The sequence below is a fragment of the Arvicola amphibius genome, chromosome 6, assembly GCF_903992535.2.
Source record: "Arvicola amphibius chromosome 6, mArvAmp1.2, whole genome shotgun sequence".
NCBI lineage: Eukaryota > Metazoa > Chordata > Mammalia > Rodentia > Cricetidae > Arvicola > Arvicola amphibius.
In genome coordinates, this window is record NC_052052.2 from 99336592 (window position 1) to 99359152 (window position 22561).

The 22561-nt window shown below is 42.8% G+C and overlaps 1 protein-coding gene across 1 annotated transcript in view; it reads left to right on the top strand.

Annotated features, from left to right (window-relative positions):
- Positions 1–13820: 13820 nt before the first annotated feature.
- The window catches only part of Itga8 (integrin subunit alpha 8), a 176573-nt gene continuing 167832 nt past the window's right edge, over positions 13821–22561 (top strand). Inside the window, exons 1-2 of the mRNA XM_038333456.1 lie at positions 13821–14166; positions 14767–14900. Of these exons, the coding sequence (XP_038189384.1) occupies positions 13961–14166; positions 14767–14900 (340 nt within the window). The 5' untranslated portion in view covers positions 13821–13960. The remainder of the gene's footprint in view (positions 14167–14766; positions 14901–22561) is intronic.

The window sequence follows — 22561 nt, forward strand, 5'->3', positions numbered from 1 at the left end:
AAGATGTGCATAAGTCACATCTTATACACTTATATATCTTAAATACAGTGCCAATTCATATGAGGATTTGAGCATCCACAGATTTTGGTACCTGCACTTCGATATTCTGCAACTATTTTGCCACAGATAGTGAGAGACAACTGTACATGTAATATGTACATGTATTTTTCAGCTAGTACGATCTGTTAAAGCATTATACTACTATGCCAGACACTGGTGGCACATACCTTTAATCCCAGCACCAGAGAGGCCAAGACAAATCAGTCTCTGGATTTGAGGCCAGCCTGGTCTACAGAGAAAATTCCAGAATGGCCAGGGCTGTATAGAGAAACAATGTCACAAACAAACAAACAAACAAACAAACAAAAAAGACTGTATGCTATTACGATGTCCTTGTCATCATAGTTAATATTGGCTAATGTGTTGCGATTACCCAGTGTTGATGGATTACTAAGATGTCTTGGTACTCATTCTGTTTGAGGATCCCATCTAGAAACCTAGAAACCCTATGACATTGAATCATCATCTCTTCTCTGCCTCTACTAATCTGTGACAATGTTCAGATTCACTTCTTTTTATGGCCAGGACACTTCTGGAAAATGCAAGCCAGGCTCTTTTCAGAGCTTCTCTTAATTTGCGTATTCTCTGATGTTCTTTTCTATCAGACTTGCATGCGTGTCCCCTGTGCCACAGCGACTCTGAGCCATGGAGTTTGTTTTATATTTTGAGTTATTGATTATTTCACTATTACTTATTTCTGCCTTATGAAAACTATCCAGTGGGTTAAATAATAGAAAATTGGTAGCAAACTGGAAACCATACAAATAAAATAAGCATGGGAAACCTATGTCCCAGACAAAATTTCAGAACTCCAGATCCTAATTTGGTAGCAAGCTAGTCACAATATAGAGGGAATCAGTTGAGAGATCAATCAGAAGAAGATATTGATCTGAGCCACATACTATTAAAGATGGAATGGGCCCATGTTAGCTTTTCAATGCCATGACAAAATTCATGCCCTTCCACCATAAATTAGCTGATTAATACCTTATTCAACCATGAACTCCATCAATGAAATCAGCACTGTTGTGATCCAGCTACCTCCACAGCATCACCAGTTGGAAATCAAGCCTTCAATTTATATGCAAACACCAATAAAGCTGTACTCTACTGTGATGTAACATATGCATTGGAGTCTGTAAAGATGACGGAGATAATGTAGGGAGAATTATGGTATAATCCGCTTTTAGTAAATTTAGAATTCATTTTAAACTATGAAAGATACCAAGTCATAGTTTCAAAAAGTTCTTTATATCACAAATTATAAGTTAGGTCACAACGGCATCTGCCATATTAAAGCCACCAAAAACTAAAGGCAAAGAGAAGTGTCGAAAGGAGACGCACTGTAAAATGGTTTATCTTTTAGAAGAGCAATAATTGGACTGACGGGAATTTCAGAACAGAAACAAATGAAAACTAGAGGTCACTGGAGTGATAGCTTCAAAGTAAAAACACAAATTAAATCAAACCAGTCAACCCTAAATTCTGTATTTGGGAAAACATCTTCCAATAATAAAAACAAAGCAGGATTGTTTTTAGAAAAATCAAAAGCCATGAGAGTTCACCATGAAGAGACGCATGTTCTTCAGACAGAGTGGAAAACACTTTAAAGGGATATGCAGAGATCTTGAAAAGTGTGAGGAGCAACAAAAGGGCGAATATGCAGTGATATCAAGTGAATAAACGGAAGGAATAATTACAATGTCTACAGCTATTCTTTTCTTTAGTAAAATATGGCAACAGCATAAAAGCCAGGAGAGGATAAGTGGGTTTATAGCACTCTATGAGCTCTAAATTTTCTAGGAAAAGGTAAAAATGTTAATCAGTTGTAGAGGTCAATATGAAAAGAGTGCATAGGTGAATGTATAGTAATAAAGTATGAAATTATAAAACTAATAGAATAAAAATACTATGTTTAAAAGCAGAGAAGTTAGCAGAGCAGAATGAATATGAGATGATTAAGGTAAATTGAAAGTAAATAATAAGAGAATATTTAACTCAAATCTATTAATATTAGATGTAAATTCACTAAATGCTCTAATTCAAAGACATAGACTAAAAGATTGGGTAAAATATCAGAATCCACCTGTGTGCTGCTTAGTATGGTCACACCCAAATGGAAGGGACTGAAGATTAACAGCAACCAACAATATCCTGTGCCCTAGGAATTCTATGCCTCGGTCTATGCCAACCAAATGCTTACAGAAGAATAAAAAGAGACATGTACATAAATGATATAATGATATTGCTTATAAAAATCAGATTTATCAAAAAGGGGATGAATAAATAATATTCTATTTATACAATGGAGTACCACTTACCAACACAATTTATACAAACAACAACAGAGATGGGCTAAAAATATCTGTTAGACAAAGTAAATGGTACAAACAACACAGTATAAGAATTCATTGGTATACAGTTAAATCAATACAGTAAGCTATGCTTTTAAAAAGGATTTATCAATTTGTATTTTATGCGTATGACTCTTTTTATGTATGTATGTATGTATGTATGTATGTATGTATATATGTTCACCATGTGCATGCCTGATGCCTACAGAAGACATGAAAGGGCATCAGATACTCTGAAACTTGAGCTGCTATGTGGTTATTGGGAACAGAATCTGGGTCTTCTGCAAGTGCTCTTACCTGTGGATCCATCTCTTCAGACTCCTAATATATACTTTTTAAATTTGGATTACAATTCTTTTTTAAAAATTTTGTTTATTTTACAACCTGACCAGTGCCTCCCCTACCTTCTCTCCTCCCACTCTTTACCCCCACCACCCTTCCACACCCCTCAATCCACCCTTCCTCTGTATTCACTAATAAACGGGCAGGCCTCCCAAGGGCATCAGCAAAGCATGGCTTATCAAACTGCTATGATACCAAGCACCCCCTGCCCTGTATTCAGGGTGGTCAAGGTAACCCAGCACAAGGAATAGGTTCCCAAGATCCAGTCAATGCTCCAGCGATAGTCCCTACTCCATTGCCAGAAGTCCCACAAATAGACCAAGCTACCCAATTGTCATATATATACAGAGGGCCTAGGCCAGTCCCAAGCAGGATCCCTGACTGTTGGTTCAGACTGTGAGTTGCCATGAGCCAGGTTTTCCTCCAGTGTCCATGACCACACCCCACTCCCACCTGGCTCCTACAATCCCTCCTCCCTCTCCTCAGCAGGACTCCCCAGGCTCCACCAATGTTTGGCCTTAAGTCTCTGACTCTCCTCCACCAGTTACTGGATGAAGGCTCTCTGATGACAACCAAGGACCAATCCAGTCACAGGAGATGGCCAGTTTGGGAGGTGCATCCACTACTCTCAGGAGTCTTAGCTGGGGCCATCCTTGTAGACTTGTGGGAGTTTCCCTTGGACCAGGCTTCTGCCTGACTCCATAAAGCCCCCCTTTTCAGTCAGTCATCTTCTCTCAGCACTGCCCCCCTCTGCCCACCCTCAACCTGATCCCTCAAGTTCTCATGACCACCTGTCCCCTCCAACCAAGAGATCTCCTCTATTTCCCTTTCCCAGGGAGATCTGCGCATGGCCCCTTGGGCCCTTCTTGTTACTTAGCCTATTTGGAGCTGTGGATTGTAGCATTATCCTTTACTTAACAGTTAATATCCACTTATAAGTGAGTACACACCATGTTTGTCTTTCTGGGCCGGGGTTACATTACTTAGAATAATTTTTTTCTAGTTCCATCTATTAACTTGCAAATTTTCTGATGGCATTGTTTTTAATAGATAAACAATACTCCACTGCGTAAATGTACCACATTTTCTTTATCCATTCTTTAGCTGAGGGGCATCTAGGTTGTGGCTATTACAGATAAAGCTGCTATGAGCATAGTTGAACAAGTGTCTTTGTGTTTTGATGAGTCTGAGAAACTGATCGGAAGTGTCCAGAGGAGCTTGTGGGGTATTGGTAATATCTTGTTCACTTGGATGATAGTTAGAGGGTGTTTTGTGATAATCTATTACACATTTAAATTACATTTTGTGATTCTTGTTATATTTCAGTGTTTAACTTTAACACTTTCAAAATCTTCAAGTCAGACATGCTGATGCAAGCCTGTAATCACACACTTGGGGGAATGGAGGCAGTAGGATCATTATTTGCAGCAACGAGACTGTTCCAAAAGATAATGCTGGGGCAGTGTTCAGTAGTAGAGCACTTGCCTAACATGCGGGGGGCCCTGAGTTTTATCCCCAGCACTGGGGGTATCCTCCAGGTAATGTTTCCCTGTCCTGCCAGCCAGCCAGCCAGCCACACAGTTCTGTTGGCTTTTGCTTTGTGTCTGTCTATCCCTGCTTCAGCTCATTATTCTGACTCCGATGCTTTATTTTTCCCATATTGAGTAATCTAAATGCATAATAATTATTCTTCAATTTTCCTTCTTTTGCCTATTAGAGTAACATTTCTGAAAGATCATTTTGCCATGTTCTTGCATGGCTCTAGGAACAGAGCTGATGGGGTGGAAAGGGAAAGAAGAAAAGACAAACACATAGACACACAAAAAAGCTGGGTTCTGGGGGGTTGTGTTCATTCTGATGGTGAATTCTTGGGTCCTTGGGAGCTTAGTGTTGATTATGTGCAGTTGAACAGAGAGGTGGGACTACTACATACAGCTAAACAAGGAGGTAGGGTCACTGTATATAGATGAACAAGGAGGCAGGGTTATCTTGTCCTGGGAAGCAGGCTCTGTAGGAGAGCAGTCTTTAGGCAATACACATCTAGGGGAAAAAACTATGATGGACATTTTCTGTACACATTATCAATATCTGTACCAGAGGAAGGCTTTGCCATCCCTCTGAGCATCACCTTGTAAGGGAGGGGGAGGCTTTGCTATTTTCCCACGAGTCTGAGGCTATGGTCCCTGACATGGCCATGCCTATGTCAAGCAGTAGACATTCACTCAGGGCTTCCTCCACTTTCCACACCACTTCTTCCATCAAAATCTCAAAGTAATTCAGTAAGGTTTCTATGCCCTGCCATGTATTGCCTTTATTAGAGAATTTTAACCAAGGAGACTCAACCAAGACAGAAGAACACTGTTTTGCTCAAGAATGGGACAATTTTCAAGCTAATTCCAACAAAGAGTGAGCAATCAAGGTCCTCAGTGGGAGGCAGAGAAGCGTGAGAACGGCACACAAAGATAATGTTGTTACATACACAGTGCACACTCAGCTAGCAGTATAAAAGAGGGACACGTGTAACTGTTTTCCATGTGCATTCTTATGTGAGTTTAGGGGTCTTCACTAGTCCATGTGATTTGCTGTTGACACGGGCATCTTTTGAGTGGAGAAATTGAGGGAAGGAAAAAGGAATTTCTTAGGCACCTGCAGGTGGGAACACTGAGCTGTATACGCCTAAGTCTGGACCAGAACCCGCTCACTGCTCTACATTGTCTCTCCACCTCTGAAAATCACTGACTTTTAAACAGGATCGTGCTGGGACTAGAGAGAAATTTAACTATGCCTAAATATTCCATTACATTCATTTGTGTATTGCACGTGTGTGTGGGGGGGGGGGGCTAAAAAGGTCATACACATACCACAGTGCACACGAGGAGGCCAGAGGACAGCTTGTGAGGCTCAGTTCTCTCCTCCCGCTACGTGAGTCCCAGATATATATATCTCGCTGGCCTTTATATTTTAAGACTTAATCTCTCATCTTCCAAGAGTGAGCTGAAAACAAGTGAGAACACACAGTGATTAAGTGCTAAGCAAATGACTGACAGAAAGAACTGACATTTAGAACTCCCCGGGACAGCCATTGCTTCGTTGGTTTGGCCTGAGAGCAAGCAGCAGCAAATCATTTTGGGGATTTTGTAGGGAGTCACTCCAACATCTACTTTGAACAAATCCTACTTGCAAACCAGTTGAAAACAGGCTAAGTTTAATCCATTTGACATGTTTCTTTTTCCTTCCAGTAATACTACCTGGCATCTTGATTCCTTTATGGCAGGATTTTAACTTTCATCTGCTGGTTTTAATTTAACTTGTCGTATTTCTAGTTTTCTGTGTATGTGCCTGGAGGCCTTTGGGAACAGCACAGATTTTTAAATAAGTTAGACCAATAAAAACAAGAGAGATCATTTAAAGTCAATTAGTCCCATTTTAGGTCACATAAGTAGAAGGCAAGAAATTCACGTCCAACGTTCAAGCCATTCTTTCAAAGACTGCTAGCTCTGACAGTCATGCCTTCCCTGTTGTAACAAACTGGATCCCTTCTTTGGCCATAAACCACAGCAAATTCCCTCTCCCTTAAGTGGCTTTTGTCAGACATGTTGTCAGAGCAATGAAAGAGGAACTAAGGTGGCACACACATAGTTTTTGTCTTTGCTAATGAAAACTATCTCAGGAACGTTCTCCTCACTTAGCTCCAGCCTTGTCCATTTCCAATGTCACCCTCAGTTTTAATCCTGTCATCCATCCCTTTAATTATTGTCCTCCTCTGCTTTCTTACGTCTTTTCCATTTATATCTTAAATAGATCGCAAGTCCCAGAAGAACTGTCCTCATCTCTCAGTGTCTGTGGGGTTAGGTCCAGAGCCCCTATGTAGAGGAAAATCTAGGGATGCTCAAACCTCTTATAAAATGGCATAGGATTTCCACATAGCCTGTGCACATCCTCCCATATATTCAAATCACCTCGAGATTACTTAAAATAATAACAGATGCCCATGCTGTGTAAACAGCTGTTATAATGTGTTGTGTAGAGTAATATGACAAAAGAAAGAAAACTCTGTGAAGGTTTAATAGAGAACTTGCTATCTTTTTCTGGATATTTCCATCCGCGCTTAGGTAGAGCCATGAATGTCGGACCTGTAGACATGTGGGATGGCTGTGTTTCTCTTTAGCTGGATGCATGCTGTTACAGTGCCGATGATGGAGTGGCTGCTCGCATTTGCTGAGAAGACAAAAACAAAGAGTAAATAAATCAAAAAGACAAAGGAGATTGAGGGGGACATAGACTCTTGCCAGGAAATCTGATTAGATTTACCATTATTAGGAAAATACTATTTAGCGTATGTAGATGGATTTCCTTCTCATACTTCTTTCTTAACCTCTATTCTGTCTTTGTGGGTTTTTTTTTTTACCCTAATGATGAACAAAACTACAGCAAGGAAATAAAACTCTTATAAAGTATATGAGGGATCACCACAATTATTTTGAAACTTTAAAATTATAAACATCTTAAGACTATTTGCAAAGGTTACCTAAATCGTGAGATTTCACAAGAAAGACTTACTGCTCATGGAAAACCCCACACACTTGAATAGGGGCACAGACACCAGAAGGCAGCCCTGGATACCCGTGAGACAAAAACACAGCATCCTGGCCTGGGGATTCCAACACACTCTGATCAGTATATCAAATGCTTCAGGCATCAATCCTTCTTGTGGTTGGAAGACTTCCTTGCCTGTTTATAGGAGGTTTTCAGTGTCTTATGAGTCCTGTAACCTCCAGCAAGAACGGGAGCAGTCAGCATCCGACTGCTGTCCCAAGGATTACATCCACTCTTGTTGCCATTGGTTATTCTGTACCTCATACTTGATAGGCAAGCCCGTTACTACTGAACTAAACCACTAAACCTCATCTTAATTGTGGAAGTGAAGCCTGGAGATTGTAGAGAGTAATTCCCCCCACTCTACTCCCCAGGGCTCATATTTGAGTCCAGGGCAACGGGCAAGTACAGGGATATACTCAAGGGTCTCCCTATGTCTAGGGGTTGTACTAGGGAACTAGGGTTGGGAATGACACTTAAAATGGGAAGCACATTGTTCTCCCAAACCCTGCACATCAGGACTAGAAAATAGATGCCCATGCTCACAACCATCTGTAATGACATCTCATTGCCTCTACTGGCCTGCAGGCATACATACAGGCAGAACACTTTATACATAATCAACAAATCAATCATCAATCAATCGTTTTTAAAAAAAGAAGGAAAGTACATACCCTAGTTGGGCCTAGTGTGCAGGCCTTAATCCTAGTGTATACCCTAGTGTACACGCATGCACACTCCCGTGTGCTTGCACGCACATGGACACACAGTTTCCATTTAATTCCTTGAGCAGATTGTAAAAGGCATATCCCATTCACCCATCAGACCTGTGGATGGCATTCAGAATTCTGAAGCAAAAAGGACTTTTCTTTGAATCTTGTCAGTTCCCATTCAAGACCCTGGTTGTAGGTTGGAATCCTCCAGGGCCTAGGATCTCAGGGAGATTTGCCCCAAATCTCAAAGCTCAGGAAACTGCATCTTCTTCCTCAGTCACTTAGCCAGCGGGGGAAGAGTTGCCTTAGGAATCTTTGTTCCTAAAGCACAGCTGTTTGGAAAGGCGTGTTCTGAAAGGATCAACTTGACTGGTGGGAATTTTCCTTCAGATGAACCAGCTATTGGCTGTGCTTGGGTGGCTGCCAACTTGAGGCTGTCACCCCAGTGCTTGTCACTTAGAGGTGGCTAATAAAATCATGAAGGAATTCATAACAGAGCACGACAAACAAAAGCATCGAAAAGAGGAAAAATGATTTGACTATGATGAAATTCACCCTCCAGAGACCAGACTAGAAAATCTGCAGACGTAAGCAACATCAGCGAGACGCTTAGGTTTAACTGAGTCTAACTAACCAGTTCCTACTAATCGTTTCCTTTACTATTGTGGGGGAACTGAAAAAAATAAGTTGAGCAAAAGTAAAGCCTGTAATTGCTGGCTATAACTGCCCAGATTACAAGAAGAGATCGGAAAACTAAATTTCCCTATTACATTGACTTTTAAAGCTGACAGAGGGCCTGGTGGGAAGGGCACTTGTGGACAAGTCTTATGTCCTGAGTTCAATCCCCAGAAACTCAATTGGTGAAAGTCCTACAGGTTGTCCATAGATTGTCCTCTGACTTTACACACACACACACACACACACACACACACACACACACACACACGGTAAATAAATTTAACTGTTTGAAATAAGGAGGGTCACTTAAGCGCCTACTGTTTTGACACTGGCTTGTTTCACATGTGGTTTAGTGAACATGTTGAAAGTGTGACTGTGTTGGTGGAAATAATAGTGTCAGAACTCTCTGACCTCTTGACACTAAGACTTGACTACACTCCATCACATAAGAAAAACCCCAATAGACTTAAACACAATCAGACATTATAATTGATCTTAAGTTACGTGTGTGTTTGACTATAAAGTTGGCACTTGCTGGCTAAATGTTACAGCATCTCTATTTTAAGCATTTTGTACATGGCTGCAAATCCAAGGTCATTTTCCCCTCTGGTGCTCTTTACTTGTTTATTTTTGGAATGTTGGAGCCAAATCTGTTCCATCTTTGACCTTTGGGTTCTTTTCTTTTTAGGGAAACAGCTATGTATACCTTTCTTGGTATTAAACATACACATATACTCACATGCACGATAAACAGTTCCCAGACTTGCATTTCTGACAAATAAATCAGTACCACGAGATCTTTAAAATGTCAAACTTCTTCTGGAGCGCAAGACCTGTCACTGTCCATGTGTGCCTGGGGCAGGACCCGAGACCTGATTGGCGTGGTTCCCAAGTGCCTGAAGGCTGAAGTGTCCAAGTCACCTCTTCAGGCCTGTGCCTTCCCCACAGTCATTAGAATCCCCCCTTCTCTGGATTCTTGTAAGATTTACTACTGTGCCAGGCAGCTGTCCTCTCAGAAAGGTCAAAGAGCTTTCATCCTCCACTCCCAGATAACAAGGTACCATCAAACTGTTCCCCGAGCCTGCCTGGAAAAGTGCGTAGCTGTCTCCTTAAGCCACCACACAAGCAGCTCTCTCAGCCTTGCTCAGAAGGTCAGCCCCAAATAGCCTATGCCTGGAGGAAAGTAATCTCTCATGCTTATCATGGCTTTAAAAAATTTTTTTGCTTTTATTTTTGAGATTATAATTACATCATTTTCTACTTCTCTTTCCGGCCTCCAAACCCGTCCATGTATCTCTCACTGCTCTCATTCAAATTCATGACCTTTTCCCCCTAACTACTGTTGCTGCATGCACATATATATATATATATATACATATGTGTATATATATATATGTATGTATATATATACACATTATAAATACACACACACACACACATATATATATATATATATGCACACATTATAAATACACACACACACACACACACACACATCCCTAAATACAGCCTGCTCATTCACTATAATGTTGCTGGTATGTATACTTTCAGGAATGATCATGTAGTATCAGCTCATTGCTCTTCCCTGGAGCTGACCATTTCTCCCACTCAGCATTCCTTGGCCGTCTGTAGTTCTTTGTTTAGGTTTGAGGCCTCGTGGTCCTTGTGTCATCCATGTTGGCATCTCTGTTGTTGCCCTTGTCCAGCTCATACTTAGGCAGTCATGTTGGTGAGCCTTTAAGGGTGTAGCTTCTGACATCACTAGGAAGCACAGCCAGTCATTGTTGTGGTCCATAGGTGTCATGGCTGGATAGGACGGGAGATTGATTTGGAATCTTGCATGGCTTCTCCTGGTACCATGAAAGGTAGTCCCCAGGGAGGAAGCATTCAGATCTGTTCTAAAGGGCATGGTGTCTCTAGCAATAGGGACTTCCCTTCAACCTCTAAGGGACAACCAAGGGCAATAGTAGTAGTCTGTAATGAGGGAGTATCTTAGATAAACCTGGTCACCTGCTTCTTATGCCTGGTGGTGGGGTTTTTGGCTCTTGGAGGAAGCACTGTCCACCCAGGTGAGAAAGAGAAATTATTCCTTGGAAATGGAATAGGGCAAGGAATTCTTTGCATCTGATTAAACATGAGCTCAAATTATACTACTTTGTTGCTTTGTGAGCAGGCAAGTATTGTGTTTTCTGGACACTTAAGCCAAATTCTCATCTGTAAAGGAGAAATTTATAATATTAAGAATATAACTAACTAAGTTATATTCTTATATACAAGCAAGAATGAATCTATATTAAAAGAAAGGAGTGAATTTTCATCCATGTATGTGGAGATAGGAAATGAGGCCCGAGAAGACAGCTCAGTGGGTGCAATGTTTGCTGTGGAAGCATGAGGATGCAGGTTTGATTTTTTTAGCATCCATGTAGAACCTAGACGTGGCAGGGAAGTCTTTAATCCCCTCACTGGGGAGGAAGAGACATGAAGATCCCTGGAGTTGGTTGGTCATGCAGTTCAGGTGAACTGAATTGGTGAGTTTCAGGTTTAGTGATGTCCTGTCTCAAAATATACGAGTGATTGAGGAAGACACCAGTAAGACATCTGCTTCTAGACTACACACACACGTGCGCACATACACACACACACACACACACACACACACACGATTGCATATCACACACACATGATTGCATACAGACTTGCACATACACAAGTACACATGCACAATCACGCACATACCCAATACCTGTTTTTACTACCTACTTGCGTGAAACAAGAAGAACAAACCCCTGGGGGATATTCAAAAGAAACAAGAAAGTGATATGACAGGGATGCCCTGGCGATGAGCTGGTCCATACCACACAATGTGCATCAGGCAGGTCAGCACTGGTCCTGTGTAGAAAGTCTGTCCCTGGTCAAGGACACACCTAGCGTCATGCTGTCACTTTCTACCCTCTTAGACATTCCACACGAAACTAAGCCTTGCCTGCAATACGATGGCCTTCAAAACTGCAGTGCACTGGTGTCAGGAAATGACCAAGTTGTGGTTATTCCCCAGCCTCAGTGGCAATCACAGCTCTGAGCAGTTCCACATGTGTGCAGCATGTGCGTTGTTCATTCATACTCATGCTGGGGCGTCTCACTTTTATTATTAGCAATAACTTAACCGAAGTAGCGGACTCTATCTCTAACACAAATGGATTTTAGCATAGAGAAGGAAAAACAACCAACTGGTCTACCATCTATTCCTTAGTCTTTATATCTGGGAAAGGACAATAGAGTTAAGAAATGATGATGTGACTCTTTGCCAGGAAGCTTGTGACACCTTGCTTATTTTGGTTTTCTAACAGGAACAGAAGAAACACAAAACTGAATTATCCTACCGAGCAGGCTGTGATGGAAAAGGATGGGAAAGTATGTTTCTTTCAGCAGCTGAGATTTTTGTCTGGTCTCCCCAAGTTGTATCAACCTACTGATGTCATCAACCACACCCACTGGGGGAGTGGTACTAATGCTGAACAAGTTGTCATCTTTTGTTTTGTTTTTCAAGGCAGGGTTTCTCTGTATAACAGCCCTGGCTGTCCTGGAATTCACTCTATAGAACAGGCTGGCCTCAAACGTATAGAGACCCACCTGCCTCTGCCTCCTGAGTGGCCAGGCACAAATTGGCATCTTATTCATCCACTTCTGCATCCTTTCCTTCTAAGTAGGTGCCTTGAGACTCAACTTGAACCCTTATCTTGTCTTTCATCCTCTCCCAATCTTTGGCCTTTCCCTTAACTTTTACGGCCCTTCCCTGTTGCTCTGTTAGCCACGTTGGAACTTCCTGGTGCATCTCTGCATTCTCTGCTGTCCAATAACTTAGCCACTGTACATTTGAATCTCTGTTGCTTGTCATGTTTTTGCTCTGGCTCCCTTTGGCTAGATCCCTGGTCTCAGGATCCATTCTTCTTTCTGACTACCCACTAGCTACTCTTTCTCACTTCAAACGTGTACATGATAATATTATACTAGGTGATTAGTATCTTCAAAGTTTTCCTCATCTTCCCGTCCCATGAGGTCCGAATCTAAGTCTCCTATTCAATTTCCTGCCTACATTTGCATTTGTTTCCAGATCTCCTGAAAACAACCAGAAACTGCTTGTCTCTTCCGCATATATATGTTTGATTTCTGTTTGTTTTAACAACGTCTCAGGCAGGCCATGAGTTTGTTAGATTAGCCCAGGCTGTCCTTAAACTTTAGATCCCCACAAGGCACCTGCCTCCAGATCCCAGTGTTGACGTTCCATGTTTGTGTCACATCATACACTTCTTTCCCTACGCTGAAATTCTGTTACCTCGGCGCCACACTGTTTTATCGCCCACCTATGTCCTCAAAGTCATTGGTATCACATTTCTCTTCTCCTCCCTCCGCCTTCAGGTTCCGCAAAAGATCAACAATTAATACTTGTGGGGTAGAGTTCCTATTGATTCCAACTCCCTCCCTCCCACACCCTGCTTTCGTAAACCGTGAACCCCGGTATTTCTGACCTTGTCGCTCTTCATCACAACCTCACAGGACCGGGCTTTGCTACCAAATCATACAATGTACCAGAGATGTCTTTGAGAAAGATTGAAGAAAACCGACAGGATTTCTTTATTACTATGTCATCAGAGTAGGAGAGGAAGAGGGCTGTTACATTGAAATTTCAACTCCCGTTCACAGAGGAAGAAAGTCACTGTCCCTAAAAATCCCTCAAGGGTAGAGGTGGTGCCCAGATAACCACTTGTTTTCTGGAGGTGGGATACACTTTTGCATCGGAGCCGCGCAACTGTGGGAAAACAGTATACTTTCGTCCCTTTTAGAACACTGCTTCTCCAAAATAATGGCTTGAAATTTAGACGGCCTTTAAAATCGCAACTACTGTAGAAACCCTGCAGTCTCCACCACGGCATCTGGCGATTGCTCCAGTCCTGGAGCGCAGGCTCCGGCCCGCAGCTTGGGAACCAGCCACTGGAGGGCGCCGAGAGCGCGCCGGCCCTAGACTGGAGAAGGTCGAGCGCGGGATCCGCCGCTGTAAGCCCAGAGCCACGGGATCGCCGGCCGCACAGGACGCGGACTGTCACTGTGGACGCGCCAAGCTCACCAGCCGGGGACACTGGCCTCTGGGGAGCATCAGGCTTTTTCCTTCGGACTCCACGGCTCCCGATACCGGGTGAACAGCGTTCGGGGCGGAGGGCGATGTCTGCGGGAACCCACCGCGGTCCCCCGGGGAACCGGGCGCCTCCGTTCGCGCGTCTCTGTTGCGTCTCGGCCGCGCTGGGGATGCTGTGGTCCCCCACGACGCTGGCGTTCAACTTGGATGTGGACAAGCTAACGGTGTACACTGGCCCCGAGGGCAGCTACTTCGGCTATTCACTGGACTTCTACATACCTGATGTGCGCACGTAAGTTTCTGGGTTGGGTTAGTGGCGCGCTCCCGGGTCCTGTACCAGTTCCTCCTTGCCTGTCCCCGCAGCCTAGAGGAAAGGGAGATTCTAGCCAACTGCCTACTCGGGATCGGATTTCCTACCAATTTCTTCTTTCATGGCTCATGCTAGATAGATGAGCCCTGTGAACCCTGAAGATACTCCACTTGTATATAAGTCCGGATTCAAAGACAGGAGCATCATACAAAGGAGAGAATGAGACCGGATAGACTAATTTTAAAAATAAAGACGACGATACAGTCTGTTTCTACCGAGCTCTTATCAACTAAGGTCAGAGTGCCAGTACCTTAGGTTGCAGACAGCTGGGATCTATCCTCTGCTTTTCCCCACCAATCTCCACCTACCTCCACCTAGATATTCAGAAACATTGGCAGCCTCTCCCCAAACCAGGGTTTTGATGCTCATAGTCTTCCCAAAAGAAAATCAAGTTTGACAGTCTTTCCATCGTAAATCTGTTTGTGCTCCCGACCCCTACGGCACTCCAGTGAGTATGCTGTTATGGACCGAATTTTGTGTGCACAGGTCCCTGAGAAGTGACTTTCTCAAACCCTTTCGTAGAGCCAGCGTCTTGGTGGGGGCGCCCAAAGCCAACACTAGCCAGCCGGATATCGTGGAAGGGGGAGCTGTCTACTACTGTCCCTGGCCCGCAGAGGGATCTGCACAATGCAAGCAGATACCGTTTGACACCACCAGTAAGTGATGGTATTCCGCACTGTGACCCCTGGTTAAAAAAGATCCTGAGCCATTCCCGTGGCAACTTTGCCTTCTCTTTGCCCTACTAACGTAAATCCGAGTGCTTGGGAGAATCTGGTTACTTCTGTTTCCCTACTGTTCAGAGGTGAGCATTAACGGGGAGTGGATGTTTGGGAGGAATAGAAAGATACACAATCTTGTGAGCTGTGGTGGCGCACGCCTTTAATCCTAGCACTTAGTTGGCAGAGGCAGGTGGGTCTCTATGAGTTCAAGGACAGCCAGAATTACCACCTCACTTTGACTATAGAGAGGATCGGGTTGCTTCTCAAATACAGATTTGGAAAAAAGACTGGCTTCGGAGCATTTGTGCTTCTCCAGTAACCGAGTCCAGGGGCAAGACTTCCCCTGCAGTAGATCCAGACTGCAACCTGGGGTGCTTGCCATTCTAATTCTTTACAGAGAGAATTTTCTTTCAAAATATTGGTCACTGAATGCAAAATACTACAGGCAGAGTGTGGATGGATTACATTCATTTCCAAAATCCCTAGACAGATGTTTCTTATTTAATTAAAAGGAAAATACATTTTAAACAATTCAGTCTGGTTGTGTTTCGTCTGCTGTTTTCTCTTTGGGTCCTAAGAAAATAATTTAAAAGTAATGTTTTGAAAACATTATCATCAAGTGTTTTAGCTTGTACCGCCCAAACGTTAGCATTCAAATGATATGTATTATCAGAGAATAAATATCTCTTTTCAAAAATGCAAATATGTCAGATCAAATGACAGGGTTTGACAAGGTTTGATGGGCAGTTGTTTAACATACCTTGTACATAGCACAGCTATTTTATGACATCATTCTTGCTTTCCTTGTGGGTTTTTTTTTTGGCTATTTAGATGTCGTGCATCTAGAATTTATATAGAATGTCCATTTTCACAGAATTTTGATGAAGTTGATTGGGTGGTTGGTACTTGTGACTTTAATTTGTATCATTTAGGTTGATAGGGAAGTAATTCCAGGGCTATGAACATGGAAACAATTTGAGAGAAAAAAATTATACAAACCTTACCTTGAATTATGACCCAATTAGGAAAATGTTTTATAAAAGCATCTTTGAAATTGTATTTCCATGCCCATCTAGGGTCACAATATTTTGTTTGTTATTCTATTAAATAATTCAGCAGCTTGATGCCAGGTTTATAAGCTTTTATTTTTTACACGTAAGTTTAGCAGCTGGAAAATTGAAACTTCTTGTAAATAAAGCAATAAAGTTTGAGCTCCTTCCTGATCTTTAGTTTAAGACCAAACTTCTGGGGAGATGGCTCGCTGGGGAGGGTGCTTGCTGCACAAGGATGAGGACCTGAGTTGCGATCCACAGCACCATGTCAAAGATGAACACCTAGGGTGAGTCTGGAACCTCAGTGCTTGGGTGAGTGGCAGGCAGGAAGATGTCAGGTGTTTCCTGATGATCAGTTCTTAGCTAAAACTGTGAGTTCCAGCTTCCGTGAGAGTCCTTGCCTCAAGCAATAAGGCAGAGAAGGACTGGGGAGGATAGAACCTCAAACTTCGGCTTCCACATAGTCAACCTACCTGGGTAAACACATCAGCACACACGTATGCACACAGACATATACCATACACACATGAATACACAAAGAGTTCATCTAAGACTTGATCATATGAGCATGAAATCAATGCCATTTTAATTATATGACCCCAAATAATTTGTATTTTTAAAGATTTGTTTTTATCTCGGTGTGCATCTTCTTGTGTATGTTGCATGTGTATGGGTGCCCATAGAGGCCAGATGAGTGTCTAGCCTCATGGGTGTTGTGAGGCCAATGATGTGGGTGCTGAGAATTTCACTCAGGTCCTCTGGAAGGATAGCAAGCAGCCAACCATTCATCCATTTCTCCAGCCACTAATCTATATTTTCTAAAGGAAATTTAAATTCAAATCTTGACACATAAAGATACAAATCATTGTGCTATTTGAATTTGCATTCAAGAAAAGAAGCATTTCAATTTTGAAATGGTTGGTCTTTTTTTTCCAAGTAGCAATGTCTAGTCATACAAATGAATTTAATAACTTTCTAGAACATTCCATAATGTATGAAATCAGGATGTAGTTAGTGTTTTCTTTTCATTTTCTAGAAGAAAAATTGATGTCTGCCCAGATAAGTTATACCTGAGGATCTTTGTAAGTGCTAATGTCAGCTAGTGTCATAATTTAATAGATAAAAGCCACAGAATCCAGGCATCAAACTGACTTTAAAATTGACCTCTCCAGCCAAAACTTTCCATGTTAAGTTGCAGTGGTTAATATTTTCCAACATTCACTCTAAAGCAATTGTTTGGGGCTTTGAGTTCACTTTTCGTTAGCAGCCTCGTGCAGAGAGCGTGTGTTTGGGTTTCCAGAATGGCCCACAGGAATGCACTTAGCCCATAGTGTAGCTCGATTTATATTGCAGCCGAGCAGAAGGGGAGAAGTGAGGACAATTTTGGCAATTACACACATAGGAAAATACTACCAAGGAAAGACCTTTGTTACTGGGAGAATGTTGAAGCGGTCAGTAGCTTCTTTGTATGGTTCTGAAGACATAGCAGGGTGTCTCAGCACTCAGGCATTGGGGTTATGTTTTGAAAATGTATACAGGATTTCTGTTTTGTGTTTATGTGGAAGGCTAGTAATCAAACCCTGTACTATGCATATACTAGGAAACTGCTGTGCTACTGAGCTACACCCTCAGCCTTTAGATGGATAGAGGTTTTTCTCCATAGAGAGGTGCATCTATTACACTTCTCAGCCACAGTCACAGTAATTTGAGAACTCATAATGGAACAAAGGGGAAGAATGGAAGGGAAAAGAAATGGATATTCCTGAAATAACTACACAAGATTGTGTGTGTGTGTGTGTGTGTGTGTGTGGGTTGGTTGGTTGGTTCTTCTCCCTAGGAGCACCAGGGATCCCCCTGTTTCTACCTCCTCAGCACTGGGAGTGCTCTCCTGTGCCTGATGACCTAATCAATCTTCATACTTCTGTGGCAAGCTCTCTATTGACCAAGTTGTCTTCTCAGCTCCAAGAAGATTATTTTTTCAAAAGCAGTGGAGTAAAAAAGGCTGCACAGACTTTGAGAGAAATGAAGGGATCAGACTGGAATTAATGCTTCAATGACCTATGAGAGAGAGAGAAGTTTCACTGAAAGATAAGGTAGAAATCTCTGGGAAAGAAAAAAAAATCCCCGTGTCAGCCAAGAGGGGGTACTGTGAGTCCAGAAACAGGTTTTTGTTTGTTTGCATGTTTGTTTTGTTTTATTTTTTTGTCATTGCTGTTTTAGAAAGGAGGAGATCTGGGAGGGGAGCCAGAAGCCCAGAGATGGGGTGTATATTCCTGAGTGGGTGCTGTTACTTCATACCCAATCTGTCCAGTTATTCTATTCATAAGGCCCAGGGGAGTGGAATTGACAGTAGCTGAAAGTTGGTGCAAAGACCTGAAAGCAAAGAAGGGACAGGAGAAACCCTCAAAGTTGCTTTCTACTTGAGCTTGGACTTTGTGAGCAGATGGGGATATTAGAATCCGGATGAACGGTGGCCACAGGCTTCACTACCTCCGGGTCTCATGGTCAGTATTGTAGATGCATGAACTGGAGTGGTGACTGCTATGGAGCAGCCCCTTTGGGCTTCTCTTCCTTGCTCCTAATCTCTCACACAATGCAACTATTCAAAACTCATTTTGTGAATCAAGAAACTGACCGCAAAACTATGGCTGAGACCATATGATGACACAGTAGCAGCCATAGGCTGTTTCCTGAACTCGTTCCAGAAATGGAAGAAAGCTGGTTTTCTTGGAGTGCAAGTTCAGGATAATGACTGGGTCTGTTGAGCCCCAGAAGCACTGGGCACCTTCCCTCCCTTTACTCTTGCCCAACCTTCACCTGCCCAACACAGGTGGATCTGCAGATCCCAATGCAAATGTCTTCTTCCTCCAAGAGGCTAAACTAAGTAGCAATTTTGGTAAGAGTTTTGGAGAAACCAAAGGTTTAGAAGTAGGCATGTTCTTGGTGGAAATGATGAGTTGTAATGTCCCTGGTTTATTTAAGTTCCCACTGGATCTTTGCTCAGAGTCCTTAATGAGTTACCTCCAGAGTTTTCCTGGGAAAAGGAAGACAATGCCTTTTTTTTTTTTTTTGAGAAAATAGGGGCTGTGACTTAGGGACACTAGCAAGGTGGCATCCATGGAACAGTGTAGAAAATGTCAGGCATATGTGTGCCCTATGTTGTCAGAATTCCTCTGTGGCGCTACCCACCATTCATGTCTTTCTCCCTACCTGTTTTCTCATTGTGTGCCAAGAATACCCAAGAGAATCTGCTAATTCAACCAAGTTGTTTCAACTTGTCCTAGCCTTGGGATGGTCACCATTTCCTGTTTTGCTTCTGTAACCAAGTGTTCTCAGGTTAGACACTGAAGTAGCTAGCCATATCATCTAGTCTTAGAACTTACCTTAATTTCTTTAAGACTAACTAACTGCCTCCTTTCAAAAGTTACCTGTTAGTTTAGTGCTTTTCATTTATTTTTACCTTATCAATCATCTTGGATTTCATTTTTTTTGCTATATCAAGTGATAAATACAAAACAAAAGGAAGTTTCCGATAGCCCAGGACTTCAAACACATGAATACCGCCAAATTCTGGTCCTTTCAAGTAAAGAAGGAGGGATTTTAAAGGCAGCATATGGTGATGGGGGAGGTGCAGAGAGCAGATAATTTCCCTGCTCTGTACAAAATCAAGTAGTTCCCAAGATGCACTTCTCTCTTCCCCCTTCTGTCTTACCCTCACACTTCAGTGTGGTGGAATTCCTCCTAGCTGCCGAATCGATTCCTTTTACTTTTGCCTCTGAATTGTGCCCCTGTCACACAAACTTAAAACCTCACATCTGCCACATGCATGTGATGCTCCAAGGCTCATTTCTTCTTTCCTCTCCACTTTCCACAGCAATGTGTGGATGGCATAAGGACCAGTAGAATACAGTCCTTCTGGTGAAGGATGGGATGAATGAACTAGACATTTTCAGCCATGGATCATGAAGAGTAAATGACTGACCACTGTAACCAAGCACCAGCCCCAAAATATTTGACAGTTTTTGATTCTCGAGTGACAGACTTGGAAGAGAAAGCTAGTGGCATGTGCGAATTTATGGTCACAATTGTTACAGAAGTAGTGAGTGCAGAGTAAGACAGCTGGGATCCACTCAGAGTTGGAGACCCGCGGGAGAGAAAGAACAGGAAGAGGTAGGAGGTGCTTCAAGCCAACTGAGAAAGACTTCTGGAATTTGCCTCAATGTAGTGTCTTTGTGGAAAAGAAAGAGGAAAATAATAAAAAACCAAAATATTAGGTAATTCAATTAGGGCATTTCAAAGTTCCAGAACTATGAGGGTTTTTTGTTTTGTTTTGTTTTTGTTTTTTGCCGGGGTTGGGCTTGAAACATGAAATTCCTTGTTTTGTGGGATCTGTTTTCGTTTGTGTTGCCTGGGCCCGGAACACGGGCCGCTCTCAGCATCTGGCTGTGGCGCTGGGACTGGTTTGTTTTGAGATAGCGTGGGCTGTGCCGCCGCTTTCCTCATGTGTGAGGTGGGGACATGTGGGTGACAGGAGCCTTGCTTTTCCAGCCTCTCTCTCTCCTGGCACCCATCCCCGGGGCGAGGGAAGATCATGTTTTCTTCAGCAACAAAGGAAAAGGAAAATATAGGTCAGCTACCCAAGCTAATGACAGAAGGAAGATCATGAAGAGCCGAAAGCCGCACTCCCGCCGCACCCCAGGGAGCTCAGCTGAAAGGATGGAGGAGGGGATGTAGTGATAACCTTCGCCTTTGAACATCCACAAGGGAGCTGGTGCCCATACAGACCTGTGATCTCAGCTACGTGGAAGCCTGCGGTCAGAATGTTGATAATTCAAGGCCTGTATGGGCTAATGAGTGAGTCCTATTCCAGTTTGGACAACTGAGACCCATCTTTAAGTGGAGCTATCACTTAGTGGTAGAATGCTTGCCTAGTAATTGGGAAGTCAGGGTCAATCCCCAGCACAGAACACTGATGCGGATAAGGAATGAAAACGGGATGAGGGCTGAATCTGATTGGCAGAGTGATTTCTTGGTATGGATGAGCCCTTGAGTTTGAGTTCCATCACTAAATAAATAAGTAAATAAGTGAAGTTGTAGTACTCACAAATATACATAGATGAATTTTATATGCAGAAATATATGTTGACATATAGAAAGTAATAGGTATATATGAATGCATATGCAGAAATATTACTAGCCATATGCTCATCTTGGCTGACCCTCTACTTTTCCTGTGAACAATCCCCGAGGCTACTATGTCCAAATATGCTGGCCTCATAAAGACACCTACCACCCAGTCCTAAAGGAATCTCCGTTGGCTTAGACTTCCCCACAACAAACACAACTGAGTCCTGATAGGAGAAGGGAGGAGGCAGCGGACCCCGCGGTGCTTAGCAACCAAGGGAGAGGGAGGAAGTAATTAGAAAGAGGAAGCCCTTGGAACTCCAACTAGAAATGGAAAACAGATCCGCTCCACGGCTAGTTGAGTAGTACGAACACTAGGCGCCTGTTGCTTAATCTGCAAAATTCTTTCAAGAAGCTGGAAGTCTGTGTGAGGGAACAGGCTTCCAGGTTGTTGGCAAGAATACGCCAGGCAACAGATGCAGCATTCTAAGAGAAATGTTGAAAAATTGTCTTGAAATTATTCTGAAAGAAGAAAACGGCGCTTTGACATTCAAGCTGATTGGCTGAGACGTGCGCTTGGAACCCTGTGCAGATTTCTGCATCCATGATGAGAATGAGGATCATGGCCAACACCATGGAGATGGCTGCATAGGTGCACTCACCTGGTACTGTCTGGCTACACAAACAGATCTTTGTGGAAGATATATAGAAAGCTAGAGATGATTTCATCAGAAGCATCCATTCATCTTTAAGGCAACAAACATGTTTAGTACATTTAATGAAAATGTCTAATTTTTTCAAAATTCAATAAGTGCATGCTTACCAAAAACATGTGTGTCTGCACATGAGGTGTATCTGTATAATGAATTCTAAAGTAGATTAGAAGTAATGTCAGTCGTAGGCCATGTTGTAAGATCTGAGATAGGCAAGCAAGCCGATGCGCCGATAGGTGGTTTATACTCAAAACACTCTGCCTCTCACAGCAGTCCTGCCCTGTTATGAAATACAGATGGGAAGATCGCAGATGAATGCCACTAGACAGTCTGGGGAAAGTGCACTTCAATCTCAGCCATGCGGAAAAGCCAGAACTGGGATCTCTGAAGCGAAGGGTAGCACCGCAAAGGTCTATCGACACCGCCGAAAGCCATTCTTTGTCCTTCAGATTAATTTTGTAAAGCTGAAGTGTCCATTACAAAACTGGTAATTTCTCTTGAAATGCTTGCTGAACACTCCAAAGGGGAGGAACTGACTTGGGAGGGGCAGCAGGAGGGAGCTGGGGCAGCTTGGTGGAACTTCTAGCTTCCTGATTGTTGGGAATAGTTGCGAGATGCAACTAACTGCTGAAACCTATAGAGGTACGCACGAGTGAATTTTCCTGTAAGTAGTAACAACAAAACTTAAAATTCAAGACAAAAAAAGCCT